This window comes from Anolis carolinensis, chromosome 1, assembly GCF_035594765.1.
Source record: "Anolis carolinensis isolate JA03-04 chromosome 1, rAnoCar3.1.pri, whole genome shotgun sequence".
Lineage (NCBI taxonomy): Eukaryota > Metazoa > Chordata > Lepidosauria > Squamata > Dactyloidae > Anolis > Anolis carolinensis.
Window position 1 is genome coordinate 316,536,830 of NC_085841.1, and position 23,312 is coordinate 316,560,141.

The window sequence follows — 23,312 nt, forward strand, 5'->3', positions numbered from 1 at the left end:
AATAAAGCCACTAGAAGATGCTATATAATTTTACATGAAAAGAAAGTTGTTTGAAATACCTCCTCCACAAGGAATCAAAATGCAAATAGGATTGATTAGACAGACTTCTGTATGCAAGGATGAGAAGAAAGCTACACTTCAATTTAGACTTAACCTTTCAAGGTGTTTCTAAAGTAAGGAGTTTAATGAGCTTTGACATTAATAAATATCTTCAAACCACAAAACCACGATTCCAAAAAGTCTCTATAGCACTCACAAGAGGAGTACATGCTGCTCATAGCTGAAAAGGTATCTGTGATGGTCTTTAACCATATCTTCTTACAAACTAGTTGATATCAATTGCTTATAAATGATGCCATGCAACATGATTTTGATAACATCAGACCATGTGTTAAGTGGCTTTCTATTATGTTCTGAACATAATAAAAGCCATTGGCTTTTGTCTATGTATTATTGAAGGCTTGGACTCCAGACCTGCATGCCTTACTTGCCAACCCACTTATTCTGCTTGAGCAAAAGGTGATCCATATGTGAAATAGCACTCCCTCCCTAGTTCTATCACAGCCTGGGCAAAATCCTTCAACACAAGACAGGATTTCTATGCAACCAGTTGCTGGAATTATTTGAAATATATTGTCCCAGTTTAGTCCCACAAACATGAATGTTGCATTCACATAGCCTCTCTCCAGGCACTCCATTTTTCCCAGCAACTTGCTGGGGAACACTGGTTCACCAGATGATTAAAAGAACAAGGCTTCTGTTCTTAGAAATGCATAAAGTGGTGAAGGATTATGGGAGTGGCAGTTCAAAACATCTGGAAGACAAAGATTCCACATTTCTATTTTAGAAACACTATTATTGGCTTGTGAAGTAGGGCTAGAATTATTCAATCAGACATGAGATCCAGCTATATTTAATCTGTATTTATTCATTTTGAATCAGATTCTAACATCTTTTTTCCCTTAAGGTGATATCTGCAAATCAAAACAAATGTGAGAGAAATACAGATAAGCTGGAAGTTGTTTTATTTCTCTGTTATGAATATATGAACATACAACTTGTTGAGAAATAACAAAAACGAAGTACTGCTTTGAAACGGACTTTTGCTTTGTAAAATGATACAGGAAAACACAACTGTTTAGCATTTTTTGCATTTTGAAAAAAATCAAATTTATATGCTCTCTTTGAACCCTTTGCACATATTTTTGTTTTGCTTTATACAGGAGAAAAATTGATTAGTAATCAGCCTTGGTATAAAATCTGCACCTTTCGTCTGAAAATTCTTCTGTGGTTTTTCTTCTTACATAGACAACTAATTCCCCCTTACTTATTTGCCTCAAATTCTTAACAAGCTTGTTTCAAAATATTGAATATAAAAAAGCCTGGGGGAAGGGTTGCACCACATAGCAAATATAAAGAGAGATAATAGCATAAATATCCCCAACACTTCAAAAAGAAAAAGGTGTCTCATTGCCCAAATATAAATTGGGAAATACAGGAAACCACTGAAATCCTGTGAAACTGACAACACCATTAAATATATTTTGGCTTAACTATTCACATTCCACACAGTGGAAATTATCTCCTGTACCTCAGAATTCAGGCTTTAAAATAATAACCTACAAAGAAAAGAAATCTGACATCTAGATAGAATGATACCATGGGTAACCTTAGTAATATGGATAGATTTGAATTGTTACGACTACAGACTACGTCAGTAAGTGTGCAATAAATACATTCAGTCCAATTCAATGTCTGACTTGCATTAGGAAAAATGCTTTGGCACCCATAAATGATGCTGATAAATATTCAGATATGCATCATAATGCATGTCAAGGCCCATTTAGGATTGAGCTTTTTCATGCGTTTGGAAGGATACAGCTCTTACTTGTGATGTATGGATTATTACTGGAGCATATTTACTGTCCAACATCAGCTGGCTCTAAGCAGAATTTAGCAAAAATTTATTATTTCTTTCTTTCAGATTGCAGTTTCCAGAATCTCTAATCAACACTGTCATGGTCGTACTTACTGGAGGATAATGTGAACTACAGTCCAAAAAGTAACTTTTTTTTACAGTCTTCTCAGTGAATCTATTTTTTTATGTATGTCAGGAGAGACTTGAGAAACTGCAAGTCACTTCTGGTGTGAGAGAATTGGCCATCTACAAGGATTTTGCTCAGGGGACGCACAGATGTTTTTGATGTTTTTACCATCCTTGTGGGAGGCTTCCCTCATGTCCCCGCATGGAGCTGGAGCTGATAGAGGGATCTCATCCGCACTCTCCCCGGGTTGAATCTATTAGGTCAGCATGTTCTTTCTTGTTTCTCAAGGTAGCAATGTTAGTCTCTCAGCATAAAAAGGAGGCAGGGATGAGGAGGAAAAAATTGAATATGACATCTTCAAAACTAGCTGATTTTTATTTGTCACTTACTTTTATAATCATATTTACATCCATAAAAAGCAGTTAGTTTAAAAAGTGGTGCCATGTTCATTTTCTCCTTCTCCCTTCCTCCTATCTTTGTTCTTTAGTGGTTTCTTCATTTTCAGCACAAATAATCTACAGTCTTGTAAAATGAACCAGAAAGGTATAAGAAAGATGGTCTCTTGGGCATATCATATATGAATTTTGGCTGAACTATCTGTTTGTGGACTTCAACAATATAAAGCAGCAGAATGTCACCACAAAGCTATGTCATTGTTAGATTTTTCAAGTTCTTACAATCAAAATGCCAATGTGTAGCCAGCAAAGCCATAAGTAGTTGCCAATTCCAAATTTTGATCCCTGAATAGATGGAAAGAGGAGCTGTGGGGTGAGAAGGGTGGCTATATTATAAAACATGGGGAGAAGGTACAAAGTATGAGACAGCAAATTGCTTAGAGTGCATCCCACAAATGAAATAAACAGTGTTATCTTCCTCTTTCCACTAAGAAACAGTGTTTGAGAAATTAAAATATATTTCATGTTTGATATATATATATATGAATGAGGCAGCAGATTAGTGGCATTTCACATGTTGCTGTGCAACAGCTTACATCATCCCTAACGTATGGTTGTGCTAATTGGATGACATTGATAGGAGTTAAGAGTCCAACAACCGGGCCAATGGTTGTGCTCTACATTATGTTCCCTTTGAAAGCTTGACAGAAAATGGCTTCAAGCATTCATCACAGGTGCTCTTCTCTTCAATCCATGCAAAAGGCTATGGCAACATTACTGTGCAGGACAGAAGCTGCAATGTTGACCCTAAAAGCCACTTGGCTTCCCTAAAAATGTCCAAGCAGTAGGCACCATTCTTGCATGGATCATACCCAAACTGACTATTTTTAGGGAAGTCTGTGACCCACCAGATGTTGTTTGACTGCAACTTCCATCATGTCTTGTCATGGCTGATAAAGGCGAGAATCTGAGTCCGTATTGTCTGTCCCTATTACTTATTAATGCAAAATGTCTAAATGTTATGGAGTATGGGCATAACTAGGAAATCAACATGGCAACAATCTTTTGGGTACTTCTTCACACTAAAATGTGAGATGGATTTCTTTAAACAAACTTTTATTATACAACTCTCTCCCCCTCCCCCCCAAATTGATAATTTGCTGCAAATTTGTAATAAGAGAAGCCGGACACTCCCAGCCGGACACTCACACTTTTTGGACTCACTTATTATTGCTTAAACATTATGCTTTGTTAATTTATTTAGTTGCATAGTGTGAGCCAGTGTGCATATACAGTATATGCACTCACAGGGTGCCTAAAGATGTCTCAGGAAATCCCAGGGTTAGTTCCTGTAGAAACAAGTTTTATTTTGGAAATCCATATGAGGTTTTCCTCACCAAAAGTTTTTCCGGGGAATTTCAGGACATTTTATTCCCATTACCCAGGCCAGTTTAAATTAACCAAGTAATTCCAAAAAGAAATGTATCGGTTTCTTGCTATGTCTTTTACTCTCTCAGAGCCAGTAAAGATAGCTGTCAGGTCAAAACAGCTATTGTTTCCAAGACTCTTTCTAGGGAAATAGGAATGTTAGCATTAAAACAAAATGATCTCAATACTTACGTAGTATAGTATTGTTAAAGCACTTTAGCCTCTGATTATAACTCACAAATAATAATAATAACACGACTCATTGAAAATTGGTAAAAAATTAATTTCTAAAATGTTGTATGAGGCTGGGTCTACACTGTCCTCTATCCCAGGAACTGATGTCAGATTATCTGCTTTGAACTGGATTATATGAGTCTACACTGTCAGATAATCTGGGATCAGATCCTGGAATATAGGGCAGTGTAACTCCAGCCTGAGAGTGGTGGCGGCAAAAGATCGAAGGAAGGAAGAACTGGATATAAACCTCTGAATATGCAGGTACAATCAAAACAAATAAAATTGGAAATCCTCAAGTATGGTTGAGCCCTTTGGCTACAACACACTTAAAATAGGTAATGGGGAGAGTCCATGGCATAGATTATAGTGAAAGATGGCAATCACAGTACAGGAAGGCCAACATAATGGTGAAAAAGTGAGATACTGAACCTAGGGAAAAGGCTACAGTTGAAGAAGTGACAACTTGCACTCCAAGTGGCTGTGTGATTTCACATGCATGCATCTCACATTCATAGCGGAAGTTCACATTTCCACCTAAAGAGTGTACATTGTTTGCTGCCGTTCTCTTTGATTAGTGTCCTGCCTAGAGATATGTAAGCAGGTTGAGGCACTGATGGCAGACGCCATGGAATATATATGGCTGCTTCTCAATCCAAGTCTATAGATATACAGCGACATTCTTTAACTCGTGTGATCCTTTTTCTTTTTCTGGGGGGCTGAAGCTCTGGACAGTTCAGAGTAACTAACATGGTGGTGACTTTCTTTGGTTTGCAGAAGGAACAGGACTGGAAAGCACCTTCCTCTTTCTGGACGTGCCTCGGGATGTAGAAGGAATTGCACTGGCCATAACAGAACCTGTTAATAATGGTTTGGCTATTGCAGCCTTCCTCGTTGATGGTTTGCTTAAGTGGCTGTGTTTTACACCAGTCCCGTTTCAGGTATCTTCTCTCGGTGACATGCAGAGCTTCTTGGCTTGACCCCAGGACCTCATCCTTGGATGGCTTGATTCTCTTGCCTGGGGGCCTGGAGCCAGGCTGTGGCTGAGACTGCTGTGTCTGTTCTGAATCATTGGGTTGAGCTTTGTCTGGAGGAGGGATAGCACCTTGCGACCCACGATTCCTCTTATTCTCTGTGGCGGGGAGGAGAAGCCCAAACAGAAGAAGAACACCAACAGCCGAAACACTGCGTGCCATCCTAAGGGTTTGGAAGGGAATACAGTCAATTTCACATGCCGTAAGACAAACGGTAAGTCCTAAAATAATATTACAGTGTCATGATATAGTACAATATAGTAATTTAATGCTAGTATTGTACTATGCTAATAATATAATGTATTGTATGTGAATGTAATTTGTAAGCCACTCTGAGTCCCCTTTGGGGTGAGGAGGGCGGCATATAAATGTAGCAAATAAATAAATAAATAAATAAAACTCCCTACAGTAACTTCTTCACTGTACATCACACAATGCCTAAAATCTGGACTGAAACCATGCAGTATAATGAGCAGGTTAAGATACTAGCATACATTTGTACCAATGAGAGAAATGCTATTTTTATTGCATCCCATGAATATAATTTCTACAAGAAAAATAAAAAAAACGTTTTGCATCACAGGTACTAGTCAATGTCATTTTAATTAGACTTTCTATATGTCCTTATTAAAATGACTACCAGTGCCTGAAGAAAAGCTCATGCAGAAAGCCCTTATTAAAAATGGTGGCCACCACTTCATTCCACCTCAAGAGCCCAAAATAGCGCCACTACATTGCTGATAAACTTCATTCAAACCAAAAAAGAAGGTGAGGAAGGAGGGAATGCTGCACCCATTTCCCCTCATCCTCCTGTCATTTCATATTCAGTCCTGAATAGAGGCAGGTTGATTCCTTGCTCTTCTCCCTCTTTTTTCACAGGCTGCAGTCTCATTCTTTTTCCTCACTTGCATTCATTTCGTTATCTGTATTTGTCTGGAGCCCCCAGTGATGCAGCAGATTAAACTACTGAGCTGCTGAACTTGCTGGCTTAAAGGTAGGCGGTTGACATCTGGGGAGCGGGGGTGAGCTCCTGCTGTTAACCCCAGCTTCTGTCAACTTAGCAGTTCTAAAACATGCAAATGTGAGTAGATCAATAGATACCGCTGCAGCAGGAAGGTAATGGCGCTCCTTGCAGTCATGCCACATGGCTCTTCAGCTTAGACATGGAGATGAGTACCAACCCCAGAGTCGGACACGACTAGACTTAATGTCAGGGAAAAACCTTTACCTTTATTAGTCTAGAAGTAGACATTTTAAGGTCAGGAATACAATTTAACCCTCCCCCTTTAACATTATCTTTAAGCATTTTTAAAGGAAAGGAAAAAACTTGTTTGTTACATGTCCTCAATTTATCCATATGTCAAAGCAAAATCCACAATTCTGGCCCCAACCTGCCCTCAACTTATACATGTTACATTACCTGCTGCCCTGTTCATTACTTTTCCATTACTTCATTTACATTTTTGGAAGGTAAAAAGTAGAATTATTGAGAGAATTGCCTAAAACTTGAAAATACAGACAAAATGTCTCTTAACGTAACTTCTGAAAAATAACTGCAAATTGTTACTCAGTGCACAATTAAAGTAACATTGCTTATACATCTTATATTGCATTTCTAACTTTGTTACATCCTTCCTGGCCCAAAAAGTAATTAGTTTAAGATAGTACTACTTCCAGATTCTTATAGTGATACAACTCAAGGATTCCATCAATATCCTAAGGAAACTGTTTAACCCAAGTGCTTAATTGGTATCATCTGGTGTAAATCTAGTGAAATGGGGCCAAAGTGCATATCATTTGACTCTAACAAGAATCAGTGATGAGTATAACATTGAACCATTGGTTGGTTGATGAGAGATCATTATTTCAACTACTGGAAAGCTTATCTGGAAGAAAGATGTGTGCACAAAACAAGTATTCCTTTTTAGTCTATTAGTTTGAGCAGATGAGTTGCCCATGATTGAAATTGATAGCAAATGATTGTTAACATCAGGTCACTTGCTAATGACAACACATACAAGGACTGTTATAATAGTAATTTCCAAAACGATTCAGACTCATTATTTTAATTTTCCAAGTTCAAGCCAAAATACAAAGTGTCAAGAAATTCAGACGAAAAAGCAACACTGAACACTAGTTCGAGAGTCACTAATTTTTCCTTTCTTGGCTGGTCAGTTTAGCCTACAACCTTCAAATTAGTTAAACATGTTTCTTTTAACATTTAATTTCCGCATTTTGTCTATTTTAGACTCATTTCAAAGCACTGCTTATTTGAACAGAAGATCAACAGAGATCAAAGTTGACCAGAGACGGGTCTCTTGGGTGGATAGATACACAGTGAAGTTGGGAAACCCTGTTTGAAGTGTTGATTTAGATCAGTGTCAGAATTTCTTAGAAAAGAAGACTCACCAGCAGACGTGGTTTAGTCCTTCTATTGTGCATACCCAGAACAAATAACAAAATGCAACTGGGTTTGAGAGTAATTGCTTCAATATTGAATCTCAAATCCATTGTTGAGGTTTTCAAACAAATGGGACTTTTGGTCCCCCCCCCCCCCCCCATGGTTAAACTCTATCTAATGAAACATGAGTGGAATGCAAAGATGGAAGACGCCTTTCCATGCCTCTTCCCTCTCTTTTAAAGTTACATGTTAGAAAGAGGTATTTTTGCACTTCTTGCAACACTCGTCTGCCATGTTTTCCTTTATCAAGGAGCCTGTATTAGAAAAAAGATGGGATAATAAAATAAAGTAGATAAAATAAATGAGAATAGATCCATGGCTAATGAGCCTTTCTCTTTGGCTTACCTATCAGGACATTTTAAGCAGTTATGCATTGAAATGGGACTTTCAGTAGAGACAAATTGACACATAGTTATTCTTAAATAAACTGAATGATTCCCACCTGTTCCTATGCCTTCTGCAAGTCACTATGAATCAGTACTAAAAACCATCTCAAAGTAATGTTGTTTAAGGCTTTCATGGTCAGATTGACTGGGTTGCTGTGAGTTTTCTGGGCTGCATGGCCATGTTCCAGAAGCACTCTCTCCTGACGTTTCACCTACATCTATGGCAGGCATCCTCAGAGGCTGTGAAGTCTGTTGAAAACTAGGCAAGTGGGGTTTATATATCTGTGGAAAGTCCAGGTTGGGAGAAAGAACTTTTGTCTGTTTGAGGCAAGTGTGAATGTTGCAAATGGCCAGCTTGATTAGCATTTAATGGTTTTGCAGCTTCAAAGCCTGGCTGCTTCTTGCCTGAGATAATCCTTTGTTGGGATGTGTTAGCTGGCCCTGATTGTTTCTTGTCTGTAATTCCCCTGTCTTCTGTGTTCTTTATTTACTTTCATGATTTTAGAGCTTTTTAATACTGGTAGCCAGATTTTGTTCATTTTCATGCAGACTGACTCAACCAGAGAAGACTTTGGAGCTGCCAGGCTATTCAATGCTAATCAAGCTGGCCAATTACAACATTCACACTTGCCTCAGGCAGACAAGTGTTGTTTCTCCCAACCTGGATTTTTCACAGATAGATAAACCCCACTTGCCTAATTCCCAACAGACCTCGCTACCTCTTGAGGATGCCTGTCATAGATGCAGGCAAGTCAGGAGAGAGTGCTTCTGGAACATGGGCATATAGCCTGAAAAACTCACAGCAACTCACCCAAAGTATTTGTAATCCTACATCAAATTGGTTTTAAGACATTTTCCTGCCCATTTGATAAGTATTCTAGAAATTTAAATTCAGATATTTTCTGGTGATGGACAGGATTACCAAAATGGCTGGAATAGTAATGTGTGGATTTACAACTCTGCATTGATTTCTTCCTTTTTTAAACATACACTTTCAACCTGTTAGGATTGCCATGTTGTGGAGAAATCTCCACTCATTAACCTTTTCTATGGTGACACCCGGCAACAATTCCTTTTTAAAATGCCATGCGACATACGGGTGCGTTTGCACTGTCAAATTAATGCAGTTTAACACCACTTCCAAATGACATGTCCCAATGCTATGGAATCGTGGGAGCTGTAGTTTTGTAAGATATTTACCCTTCTCTGCCAAAGGGTGCTGGTGCCTCGCCTAATTACAAAATCCAAAGATTCCATAACATTGAGCCATGGCAGTTAATGTGGTGTCAAACCACATTAATTAGACAGCGTAGATGCACCCAAGGAGGCACAGCATTGGCGGAAGCATTTGCTAGAACTGAATCTACACTGCCATATAAAATCTAAATTGTTTGCTTTGAACTGGATTATATGGCAGTGGGGACTCATATAATCCAGTTCAAAGCAGATAATATGGATTGTCTGCTTTGATAATTTGGATTATATGGCAGTGTAGATCCAGCCTAGGTGGGTCTGTCTCTCTGGATTTTCCTCTTCTGAGGAAAAAAAAAAACAATTGTTTTGGCCGGCATCATCATTAAAAGCAAGGAAGTCAGCTCATGAACACACATCTGATCCCAAAACATGGAAGAGAAAAAAAAGGCAGAAAAAAAGAGCAAGGAATGAACATTGGATGCTCCGCCCTCCAAGGAGTTGGGGACAAATGAGAAATCCGAACATCCAATAGGAATACTTGTCTGAAACTTTTTCTTTTTGTAGAGGAACTTTCTAGGATCACAGAATGAAAAGCTGCAGAGAAGAATTACTATTGGATGTTCTGATTTCCAATGTACCCCCAACCGAGGCCTGGTAGTGAATGACTCCAGCCAGGCTGCAGCCAAGTAGGGGAGGGTTTAGGGGTTCAACCCCCCCCCCCCCCAAAAATGTTTCAGATTTTTTTATTTTTATTTTTAAAAACTGGTTTACTCACGAATTTTAACTGATTAACCAAATCCCCCAGTGTCCACTGAAGTTTATCGATGGAGCCTGATTTCTAAATTATTTTGCATTATGGTACAACTCTTCATGATCAGATTAAAAAAAAGTTTCAACCCCCTCTCCATTTTTTCTGGCTATGGTCCTGACTCCAGCATCAACACTACAGAAGGAATACAGTTTGACCCCACCACCTTAACTGCCATGGCTCAAAGCTATGGAATCCCAGGAGTTTTAGCTTCTCAAGGTCTTTAGCCTTCTCTTCCAAAGAGAGTTGCTGCCTCAACAAACTCAAAAATTCTAGGATCCCATATTATTAAGCCGTGTCAAAGTGCACTGATTCTATAGTGTTAGTGCACCCCTAGGCTGGATCTACGCTGCCCTATATCCCAGGATCGGATCCCAGATTATCAATTTTGAACTGGATTATATGTCTACACTGCCAGATAATCTGAGATAAGTAGAGAATCTGAGAATCTGAGAGAGTGTGGCTTGCCCAAAGCGAGATCCTATGGCCAAAAGGGGATCCAATCCCGAGTTTACACGATAGAATTAACGCAATACTGGGATATAGGGCAGTATAGACCCAGTCCTTGGCCCATTCTACATTGCAGATTATCAAAGTACAGATATTCATCATTATCATCTTTGAACTGGATTATCTGAGGGCCCTTCCACAAGGCCATATAACCCATAATATTAAGGCAGAAAATCCACAATATCTGCTTTGAACTGGGTTATCTGAGTCCACACTGCCATATATTCCAGTTCAAAGCAGATAATGTGGGATTTTATTCACATATGTGGAAGGGGCTCTTGGGCCCTTCCACACAGCCCTATATCCCAGAATATTAAGGCAGAAAATCGCACAGTGTGGACTCAGATAACCCAATTCAAAACAGATATTGTGGGATTTCCTGCCTTGATATTCTGGGATATAGAGCTGTGTGAAAGGGCCCCTAATCTGCTTTAGGAAGGACAGAGGCTGGATCTACACGGCCATACAATGCAGTTTGAACAGTATTCTATGGTCTACTGGTGTCAGTGTAGAGATCCAACCTAATTTGCACCAGGCTGAGCGCCGGAGCGGCGCAGCGCTTTGAGAATCGGTGTTCAGGGTTCGAATCCCTCTTCAGCCATAGAAACTCTCTGAGTGGCCTTGGGCAAGTCACACTGTCTCAGCCCCAGGGAAAGACAAAAGCAAACCCAGCTCTGAACAAATTCTGCCTAGGTTCGCTTATGGCCATCAGCAAAACTAACAGCTTGCATTTAAAGCGGGAGAGGGTTTGCAACAGTGGCGCTTCCTTCCTTCGCCTTGGTGCTGCCTGAAGATGCCTCAACCATTGCATCGGTTGAAAAGGAGCCCACAGCAACGCCTTCGGGCGTGGAAAAGGCGGGTTAATCCCGCCCGGACAGTTTAACAGCCGCGTGGAGCTCACGATTCAAGGCGAGGCAAAAGTCCCAACACACTGACCGGGTGATACAGTTTCAAGCACTGTAGATGGGGTCCGGAGAGCGCCAGAAGATCTCACGGGCTTCCCAAGCGGGATCCGAGGCGGGTGGTGCCTCCCGCCACCCACGTCAAGCAATATTATCAACCACAGAAACATGAACGGAACTTTTGAAAGAAGCAGTTTAAAAAACGGGTCCCGGTTTACTCATTCTGGAGTAGATCTAATCCCGAGTAAAGCTCAACCAGATCCTCCGGAGCTAATTCGTGAGCTGCGCCTTCAAGCCCTTTCCCGATTGAGGGTCAGCCTGTCTTTGGGTTTTCCTGGCAAGGTGTGTTCAGAAAGGCCTTGCCATCGCCTTCCTCGGAGGCTGAGCGAGAGGGGCCCCATCTGCACTGCCAAATAATCCTAATTCTGATCCCAGATTACCTGCTTGATGGCACAAGGGTTTAACCCAGGCATGGGCTGGTAGGAATTGTGGGAGTTGTCGTCCAAAACACCTGGAGGGCCGAAGTTGGCCCATGCCTGGGTTAAACCCTTGTGTCGGCCGTTCGAATCCGGGGAGAGCGGGTGAGCTCCCTCTGTCAGCTCCAGCTCCCCAAGCCGGGACCTGAGAGAAGCCTCCCACAGGGATGGTAAAAAAAAAATCAAAACATCCGGCGTCCCCTGGGCAACGTCCTTGCAGACGGCCCATTTTATCACACTACTTTCTCAAGTGGCATCGTGACACGAAAAAAACAAAACAAAACTGCATGGAACTGGATTAGATAGCATTGCACTCATATAATCCAGTTCAAAGCATCTGGGATCAGATACTGGACGATACATGGCAGTGCAGATCCAGCCTGGGACTCGACCCGAAGGCGAGACTTATCTCTTGGCAAGATTTATTCATATCTTGCCTTCCTGGGGCTGAGAGAGTGTGGCTTGCCCAAAGCGAGATCCTATGGCCAAGAGGGGATCCAATCCCGAGCTTACACGATAGAATTAACGCAATTAACGCTCATGGCTCAAAGCCACAGGCACGGGCAAACTTCGGCCCTCCAGGTGTTTTGGACTTCAACTCCCGCAATTCCTAACAGCCTACCGGCTGTTAGGAATTGCGGGAGTTGAAGTCCACCTGGAGGGCCGAAGTTTGCCCGTGCCTGCTATAGACTCATTCATCGTCTGCGCTCTTTGCTTGGCAGAGAAGGCTCAAGGCTTGCGTGGCAATTAATTCATTCGACAGCCCTAGTTACTTAGTCCAACGCTCCTATCTCCAGCCCCGCGTTTGCCCTTGTCCGTCGTCTGGACTGGGAGACCCGACTCCTGCCCCTGCGCGGCTCACCTGCGGGGCCGAGGGAGGCTTCACTGCTGGGGAGGGAGAGGGTTTAGCCCATGGAAAGCGCCGGAGGGAGAGCCTCTCGCCGCCTTCGCCAACTTCGCCGCCTCCTGCTCCGGATTGGAAGCGCTGCCGCGGCGGGCTCCCCATTTAAACGCCGGCCAGCTGAGCGCGGCCCTCCTCCCCATTGGCTCGCTGCAGATTCCCAAACCGCCCCCTCGGAGGCTTCCAGCAGACTCCGCCAAGGAGGATGACAGGCCCCCGAGGAGGAGGAGGAGGAGGAGGAGGAGGGATCCGGGAAGCCTCTCGCTTCCACCCCTCGGTGCGGCCCGGGAGAGACCCCTGTCTCCACACTATTTAGCCTCCCTTTTAAACTGCCAGGGCTCAAGGCTGTGGGATCAGGGGAGCTGCCCTTTGGCCAGGCCTTTCGCCTTCTCTGCCAAAGAGGGCTGGTGCCCCACCAAAGGACAAACTCCTAGGATTCCGTAGCATTGAGCCATGGCAAGTAAAGTCGTGTCAAACTGCATTAATTCTATAGTGGCTTGCTGTGAGTTGTGCAGGCTGTATTTCCATGTTCCAGAAGCATTCTCTCCAGACGTTTCGCCCACATCTATGGCAGGCATCCTCAGTTGGAAACTAGGCAAGTGGGGTTTATATATCTGTGGAAAGCCTGGGTGGGAGACAGAACTCTCCTCCTTTTGAAGTATGAATGTTGCAACTGATCACCTTCATGAAAATGTACAAAATCTGGCTATCAGTACAGTAGAGTCTCACTTATCCAAGCTTCTGGATTATCCAAGCCATTTTTGTAGTCAATGTTTTCAATATATTGTGATATTTTGGTGCTAAATTCGTAAATACAGTAATTACAACATAACATTACTGCATATTGAACTACATTTTCTGTCAAATTTGTTGTATAACATGATGCTTTGATTTGTTTTATTGCTTGTTTTATACTGTTCATGACTGGGTTTGGCTTCCTTCGGAGAGATGGGGCGGGGTATAAGAATAAAATTATTATTATATTATGCTTTGGTGCTTAATTTGTAAAATCATAACCTAATATGATGTTTAATAGGCTTTTCCTTAATCCCTACTTATTATCCAAGATATTCGCTTATCCAAGCTTCTGCCGCAGGTTTAGCTTGGATAAGTGAGACTCTACTGTATTTTTAAAAACCCTCTAAAATCAGGACAGTAAATGAAGAGCAACACTCTGAAAACAGGGGAATTCCAGACAAGAAACATCCAGGGCCAACTAACACCGCCCAACAAAGGATTCCCCCAGGCAGGAAGCAGCCAGGCTTTGACTCTGCAAGGCCAATAAATGCTAATAAAGGTGATCAATTGCAACATTCACGCTTGCCACAAACCCACAAGAGTTCTTTCTCCCAACCTGGACTTTCCACAGATATATAAAAAAAAACCCCACTTGCCTAGTTTCCAACAGACCTCACAACCTCTGAAGATGCCTGCCAACGTCAGGGGAGAATGCTTCTGGATCATGGCCATACAGCTCGGAAAACTCACAGCAACCCATTATTAAAACTATCATTTTTTTTTCTCCTTAAGACTTGGGAGAAGTGCAACATCTGTGATGCAATGCAGGTTGGGCCTTTGGGGAGTTGTCATTGGGATGAGTCAACAGAGTGTAGTGGTTTAGGTGTTGGACTAGAATTCTGGCAGACCAGGGTTGGAATCCCTGCTTGGAAATGGAAAGCCACAGGTGACTTTGGGCAAGTGACACTCTCTCAGAGTGCATCAACACTTTAAAATTCATATTGTTTGGTACCACTTTTACTACTGTGGCTCAATGCTGTGAAATTGGAGTTGTAGTTTAACCAAGTCTTTAGCTTTCTCTGCTGGTGCCTCACAAACTACAAATGCAAGGATACCATAGCTTTGAGCCATTGTAGTTAAAGTGGGGTAAAACTGCATTAATTCTATAGTTCACTCTCAGCCTCAGAGGAAGGAAAGAGCAAACCTCCTCTGAACAAGTCTTGCCAAGAAACCCCCATGATAGGGTTACCATAACACTGAAATGACTTGAAGGCACACAGCAATACAGTTTGGGTGCAGTTACGGGAAGATAATAAAATGTGAGCATATCCCCACCCAAAGAAGAATTCTTCCCCCTCAGATGAACTGTGCATTCAATCCCTGATCTTTCAGCACCACAGTAATATTTTTAAGTCTTAAGAAATAAGGTTTGGGCATTCAAAGAAAAGATGCAGGAAGAATCACTAAATGAATGTGAATATAACAAATGTAAGAGTTCTAGCTGTCTACAGTTTACAATGTCCCACTATCTCCAATGCTAGAAATTTTGGGATGTATTAGGGAGGGACAGAACTCTTATTGGGATGTATTCCATGGCCAATCAGGGATTTGAAGACTTGTTTCCAGAATCATAGCCCAACACTCAAACCACTACACCACACTGATTCTTATCTTGATCTAAGATTGGCTTTGAGATTACCCCAACTTTTTCTAGGGTTGACATCATGAAGGAAGATAGATTCATTATGACATTCTGTTCAAAAACACACACCAGAGGCACGGTAGAACATGGCTGGAATGTGGAAATATGAATTATCTCAAAATACGAGGTATGACAGAAAAGTAATGAGACTGATTTACTTTTAACTGTGACTTTTATTCTGTGTCCAAGGTTATCCTCTTCAAAGTAGTACCCTTGGTCAGCTACATGGAGGCTCAGTTCCATTGTTTGTAGCAGTGCTGGAAGGCTTCTCGTGGAATGTGTTTCAGCTCATCGGTTACACGCTTCTGGATATTCTCCAAAGTACCAAAATTGTGCCCTTTCAGGTGCTTTTTGAGCTGGGGGAATGAAAAGAAGTCACAGGGACTGAGATCCAACAAATAGGGGAAGCACAGGAATGCCTTTTCTACCCAAAATTCATTGATGGAGACTGTCCTGACATGAGGTGTTGTTGTGGTGCAGCACCCAAGTGCGCACAATGCTTGATCACACATGTGCCACCCTCTTCCTGAGTCTTGCAAGGACTTCCCAATGAAAAGTTTGATTGATGCTTTGTCTTGGAGGCACAAATTCCTTGTGGATGACACCCCTGACTGTCCAAAAAATGAGCATCTATTTGATTTTTTATTTGCTCATTCTCATTTTCTTGGGATATAGGAGCTGCGGTGGCATAATGGGTTAAACCCTTGTGCTGGCTGCACTGCTGACCTGAAGATTGGGTTGCTGGCCTGAAGGTTGCTGGTTCGAATCCATGAGACAGGGTGAGCTCCTGTCTATCAGCTCTATCAGCAGGATGGTAACACATCCGGGCATCCCCTGGGCAATGTCTCTGTAGAAGGCCAATTCTCCCACACCAGAAGCGACTTGCAGTATGTTCTCAAGTTGCTTCTGGCATGATTAATTTTTTTTTCTTGGAATGGGGAGAGTTTGCAGTGTACGGATAATGATCTTGGTATTTGGTCTATGGGCTTCACTTGAAAATCCATAATTTACCACCGGTGATCATGCATCTGAAGAAGTCTGGCACCCTCGCAAGATGTTTCAACACATACATTTCTCCAATTTGCCTTCTGCTCAGTCGTTGGATTTTGTGGAACCATCTCCTGTCTGTTGTCCATTTCATAACACATTTCACAAACACAGCTTCACACCAGATGTTCTCAACAACTGCGTAGCTACAAATTCTAACATGTACTGAGTTTACAGCAGGTGTTAACCTGACTTCCATGTGAAAGGGGAGATAGCACTGTCAGTGCACAGAGGTGCCAGTCTCATTACCTTTCTGCGGTAACTCATATGTGTTTCAATATAAACTAGAAGTCTTGACTAAGACAGGATGACAAAACAACCAATGAGTAGTTTACAAATTTTCTTTGATGCTACTGATCTATCAAATATAATTGTGGAGTTTGTTTCCAAAAGGCACCAAACCCAGACACATTGAAAAATGAATTAGACAGCACAATGCTTGCTAGAAGTAAAATATTATGTACAGATAAACTATAAAACTATATCAGTTTGGTATCTTTTGGAAACAAGCTCCGCAATTTGGATCCTAATTTAGCTATTAACTACAATGAAGGTTTGGTATCCTTACGAAGAATACTATATGATAGGATATATGAATCAATAGCTTGGAAATATTTTTGATGGGACAATTTTGAACTTTGCAAGTCCAGGTAAAAATATAATAAAGGCATCTTATGTACTAAATGCATTCAATACACTTTTGCAGAAAAACATGTGAATTTGGCAAATGTTCAGCCCCCAATGTAACCTTTTGTAACAAAGATGTGAATTACAAGTGAGTGCCTGTAGAGTTAATACAGAAATATGAATTACAAAAATAAACACAATCACTACCTTTCAGTTGTATTTATGACAAATATTGCTCTCATCTTCAAGAAACTGCCAAGAGGATTTTCATTTCTGGGAAACGGTACCACAAGGCTGTGGCCAAATCTTTTGTCTTTCTATTTTCAAATGTTCTGGTTTCTCTCATGTGCTTTTCTGTAAAAAAATAATCCCAAACCCATCTCCTGTTCTGTCCTACTTTAGCAAGTCTGGTTCTTGAACCCTTCCTGTACTATAATATCTTGAAATGTAATTAGCATTCCCCGGCTCTTGTATTTTATTCCCTGACCGCATCCAGATGAGGAAAGGTTCTTCCCTTTTTGTAAAATTGAACTACTTAGAGCCAAGAAGGATAAATATATTTTCTTTTCCACAAATAGTTGAATTGCTTGTTAGCTTTATAAAAAGACCACTTGACATAACAGTTTGGAACATCAGCAGAATAATATGAGTAACATCAACCACACATACATACATATAGGGTTTTAAATCCATATAATGGCAAGTGAGGTTTTATGGGCAATTTAGCACCCCAAATGTGATAAGAATCATGTTCCAAAACTTTAAACGATCACTTTTGCCAAAATGTTCATCCTTTCAGTGCTGGACATAATCTTCCACCATTAGGAAGAAGTTGCACATGCTTGATAATGCTCAAAGTTCTTTACTGGAGCTGAACACTGGGGGCCTTTTCAGACAGGCCTTATATCTCAGGATCTGCTCCCAGATTTTCTGTTTATTCCAGATTATCTGGCAATGCGGACTCATATAATCCAGTTTAAAGCAGAAAACCTGGGATCAGATCCTAGGATATAGGGCCTGTCTGGAAGGACCTTGAGAGATTTAGCTGGGAGGTCTGGTTCATACAGTGCACAGTTTCATTCACTTCCATGAGATGAAACTATGGCTACTGATTTGTATGTCTTTAAAGTAGGGAGGTTTGATATATTCATAGAGAATGGTCTATCAAAGAATGGTTTATCACCTCCAGATTATGGGTGTTGCTGGGGAAGATGAAATGAAAGATGCATTTGAGCCTATCATTTACTGGTATATTTCCCATAACCAATTGATTGGTTGCTGTGTGACCACGATGTTGGACTGATATGCTTTTGGCCTGATCAAGCATGGCATTTTCTTATTTTCTAAAATGAGCACATTTCTCATGTTTCAGAGTGTGGCAAGATGTTTTGTTCAAAATTATTTCAGAATAAGGACGCAGCAAAAAGTCTGTCTCATTCTAAATTGCTTGGCGAGACATATTCTCAATTTGATCTTCCGTTCTAGGCAAGAAGATGGTGATCTAAAGTAAAGTGGGAGAGGTTTTGTAGCGCGGTTACATAGAGTTTGGAAAAATACTTGTAAAAATAATCAGGTACAGACTCTAAGTGTAACGTGTTAGTAATAGCAGACATTTAAACATAATAATACTAATAATTCAAAAGTGACCAACATAATTACCTTTTGTTACTTCTTTTTAAAACACCGGAATACTACAAACTGCTGACATCTGGTACGTAAGACACCTGAGTCTTGAGGCTGCACATGACTGTATTTATAAAAATAAAATAATTCAACCAAAGAAATGAAGTTACTCCTCATCCAACAATACTAGTAATGCAACTTAAATATGCCTTAGTTCAGCAGTTCTCAAACTGTGTTCCATGGTGCCTCCTTTCCCTCCCCCCATCTAGGAAGCATGTGCTGTTTGGAGCCCCTCTGCTGTCAGTATGGCCGATGGGGCCTCGCTGCTGCCTCCACTACTGCAGCTTATGGGGCTTCCCCACCACCTCTGCTGGCGAGGCTGATGGAACATCTCCATTACCTCCACTGGCGTGGCCTATGGGGCCTCCCCGCTGCTGCTTTGACTGTGCTTTTCCTGCATGGCAGAAACAGGTTGGACTGGATGGCCCCTGGGTAGCTCCTATTATTATTATTATTATTATTATTATTATTATTATTATTATTATTATTATTGCTGCAAAGGCTTCATGGCCATCTTTTTGGGGGTGATTTGATTTGTGCTTTTACAGCATGGCAGAAACAGGTTGGACTGGGTGGCCTCTGGGTTTGCTCCTGTTGTTGTTCTTGCAAAGGCTGGGTGGCCTTCAGCTGGGGATGCTTTGATTGTGCTTTTCCTGCTAGGCAGAAGCAGGTTGGACTGGGTGGCCTCTAGGGTTGCTCCTATTGTTGTTGTTGTTGTTCTTGCAAAGGCTGGGTGGTCCCGGGGATCTTCCACTGAAATACTGTTAAGTTTATGTTGCTTAAAATTGTTCTGGCCCATCTGTCAAATTTTAAAATGCGATACAGCCCCTGTGTCCAAAAATTTATTGGTGCTCCACAAGAAACTTTTCCTTCAAAAAGGATTCCACGACTTTAAAATTTTGAGAACCCCTGCCCTAGTTGTTGCAAAAAGAGAATAATTGTTAGAAATAAATCATTCCTAAAGTAATTTCTGTACTCCAGTTATGAACAGATCATCGGTATTAGTGATCAGTATCACTATTAGTGTTGCCAAATTCCAGGACCTGGCCCTTAGCTTCCAGTGTTCATGGATCAACTCCAGGCAGGAAATGAAGGACAAATTCTGCAGATTTGATGGACTCCGCTTCATACAAGAGGGAAGAAATGAAAATCTTGAGTGCCACTAGGAAAATAGCAGCTTGCTCCAATTCCCAAAGATTGTTGAACTTGCACTGAGGAGGGAATGGAGAGTGGTGAGATCCACTGAAACATCTTGTCCCATGTCTCACTCTCCTCCTGAAAAACATAGAACAGAGACTGGGTGGGATTAAATAGGGCAACAAGAGTAGATACATGGGAAGGGAAAGACTGACTAATGGGATGGGATGTAACTGGAATGGATTCTGTCAGTGGAATGGTAAAGGTAGAGCCACACTGGTTTGCAAGACCAGTGCAGCTGATGACCCAGGATCTTGGAGTCCCTTTGTTCATAGTAGCACCACAGATTGAAGTTGATTTGATCACAGATATCAAAAGGCTTCATAAAATACGGTATCTGGATTTCATGGTGGGGTGTGAAGGAAGAGGCAGAGTAGGATGATTATTCTGAGCTTTTTTTCTAAGCAAAGAACAGAGAGCTAGTTAAAATGAAACGCTTCTTCTTGATCCCTTCAGTACCATATGTTATTTTGCATGACCATGCAGCACATAGGTAAAAGTAGCATAACCTCACTGTGACACTGACTGGCTTTATATTGGCATGGTCCCTGGGCTCTGATAGCATTGTGAACTGAATGAGAATTAACAAACTGATGCAGTGCTGAAAGTATTACAAAATGTAGTGATGAGAATTTGTATTTCCTCAGTGCCATTTAATTTGTAGTCATGTTACTAAGGAAGTGTTGGATGTAGATGATCAGGACTACAGCAAAACAGTCGGAGCCAGAGCAGTCAGACACATCTTCATATAAGTGTCCTTTTTAGGCCGCTTCTACACTGCCATTTCATTCAGATTATCAAAGCAGATAATCTACATTATCTGCTTTGAACTGAATTAGCTGAGTCTACACTGCCATATAATCCAGTTCAAAGCAGATAAGCTAGATTTTATATGGCAGTGTAGAAGGGATATAAATCACAATGTGGTCGTCAAGTAAGTGGTTTCAATAACAACCTTAAAGCCCAAGTTGTCACAAGAACAAAAATCATTTCTTGTACTTTGAAATTATTCTGCTGCACAAAATGATTGAGATCCTACATTGGGACAGCAGAGCATACCGCTAACTCTATTCAGTTTTGTGTGGTCCCCCCCGCCATCCTGGCAAGGGCCAAATCCCAGAAGGGTTCCCCAATGCTGCTGCTTACTGGTGGGGAGAGGTGGAGACAATTCAGATGCTGAAAAAGAAGCTAGTCTCATGTTGGATAGGATAGATAATTGAGTCTACACTCACAGATAGAGTGAAGTCTAGAACAGTTTCATCTGAATTGGTGAAGTCTCCTTTTCTGGAGATTTTTAAACAGAAGCTGGATGGCCACCTGTTGGGGGTGCTTTGATAGTATGTTCCTGCATGGCAGGGGGTTAGGCTGGATGGCCCTTGAGGTCTCCTCCAACTGTACGATTCTATGAATTGTCTCCCCTTCCCTGTGGATAAGAAGCCGCAACACCAGCAGCCCTTCCCACAGGAAGCATTGTGTCTTGTCCAAAAAGCAGATATATATACTTAGTCACTATCAGAATGTGCCCAGATGCTTGAGTGAAAGTCCTGAGAATGTGATGAAAGGGAGTTTCTCAGTTGCAGTAAAAGGGAATGGATGGAATAATTTACAACACCAGATTGCTGGAGATGATAGTTAAGCAAAGATATTGCTACCTTTTATGGAACTATTGTAAATTGGACGTGGCGCTGCATACTTAATTGGAGCTGTTAGTTAAGTGGCTTTGCAGAAAAGACAGTAGGCTAACTTTGATTTACCTCAGCTGAGTCTCCTAAATTCAACTTTTAAAAGGAGCCAAGTTCAGTGATCTGTTTACAGTGTCTCTGCAACAAGAGCAGTAGGTCTAAGAGAGAGAGATGGCAAGCGCCAAACCCGCATCTGCTTACAATTTATCAATTCATTTGATGGAAGGAGGAGTCTCTGTCATGAAGAGAGAAAGATAGGATAATGGCAGTGATGTTGACTTTGGAGCAAAAATCAAAACAAGATTCTTTCCTTCTTTCTTTGTGCCATCAGCCTTAACCAATAAATCCCAATTTCATTGTAGAGAGAACACAATGCCACTGACTCCCACCCTTATTTTTCTTGGCTTACAGATGAGGAAATAACAGTGTCGTAAAATATCCATGTTTCTGTAGAAAGCACTTATTCTCCTTGTGGTGGAAAAATGATTTTAGTGACCCTAATCTTTCAAGATTGGAACCACCTTTCACCCTCCTATTTCCTCCCATGACCTGAACGCTAAAACATTAGATAGTGCTGACTGTGAAAGATCTTCAAAGTTCTGTCAGCTGTAATTGCTAATGTTTCTGCCATGGCACTTACTATCACTGAAGATTTGTAGTGCGCCCATGTGTTCAACACATGGCTACCAGAGAGTTCTCAATTGAGGAATGACATCGTCACTGGAAAACAGTTTCCATCATAAATAAAACAAGCATGAGCGGTTACTACAGACTTCCTTCGCATGGTGAATTAGGAGAAGGCACAGGAATGCAAGCTGATTCTTCAGCTTATGTCAGAAAGCTCCAAAGTGAAAGAGAAAATACTTTATATATGTCACGGGAGAATGATGTGTTTAAGCTTCCATTGACTCAGAGAAACAAATGTGCCTGGCTATATTCCAAGGTGGTTTTAAAAACGGAGTAATGCCAATGGTGCTACCTATTAGGGGCACCAGAATGTTTAGTTGTAACCAGAAATTCACACTGAAATGGGCTTTATTGGATAGATTGAAGCCTCATCTGGGGCAAAGTAGATCTTCTTCAATGAATCTCAAAGCCATTGGACTGTTCCTGAAACTTTGGACACACTTCAGAGGGATCTTGCCAGTCTTCCATCCATTAAAATGTACATATCATCCCAGAGTTCTTAATAAAAGGGAAATCATGGGCAGGAATATAAAAAAGGACTCTCTCTTTTTACTACAAGCCCACCACCTATTCCTAAATATAGTATTTTGAAGGAGTGATGTCATTTTATTGCATCACTTTGTTTTGATAGCTTTTTCTGACTGTATCTGTAATGGCAGCAGGAACATAGAAATATGCCTTATAATGAATTGAATCAATAGTCCAGCTATTCTAATGATTGTCGGTTCTTACTACCAGTGGCTCTCAAGAAGGAATGATTTTTCCTACTGTCCTGTTTCAGGATGGCAGGTGCCCTGGAGGAGACACCTGGGATTCGGGAGAGCAACCACTGAAGAAACCAAGCAGAATTTAATACAGATGCAATTAATAAAAACCAGGGTCAGACCATAAAAATAATCCAGTAAGTGCCCAAAGCCATGATTGAGTCCCCAACAAGAATATTACAAGGAAGACGCCAATGGCCAGGACACAAGAGCAAAGAATGGATCATAGAATCATGGAGTTGGAAGAGACCTCATGGGCCATCTAGTCCAACTCCCTCTCCTGCCAAGAAGCAAGAAAATCACATTCAAAGCACCGACAGCCTCTGCTTAAAAGCTTCCAGAGAAGGAGCCTCCACCACACTCCAAGGCAGAGAGTTCCACTGCTGAACAGCTCTCACAGTGAGGAAGTTC

At 41.4% G+C, this 23,312-nt stretch overlaps 1 protein-coding gene across 1 annotated transcript; it reads right to left on the reverse strand.

The window, feature by feature from the left end:
- Positions 1-1,008: 1,008 nt before the first annotated feature.
- Positions 1,009-12,858, reverse strand: grem1 (gremlin 1, DAN family BMP antagonist). The gene is made up of 2 exons (XM_003214486.4): positions 12,736-12,858; positions 1,009-5,299 (listed from the first exon to the last, which is right to left on the reverse strand). Exon 2 carries the CDS (start codon positions 5,296-5,298, stop codon positions 4,753-4,755), a length of 546 nt encoding a protein of 181 aa, XP_003214534.1. The 5' UTR covers position 5,299; positions 12,736-12,858; the 3' UTR covers positions 1,009-4,752.
- Between the last annotated feature and the right edge of the window lie 10,454 nt (positions 12,859-23,312).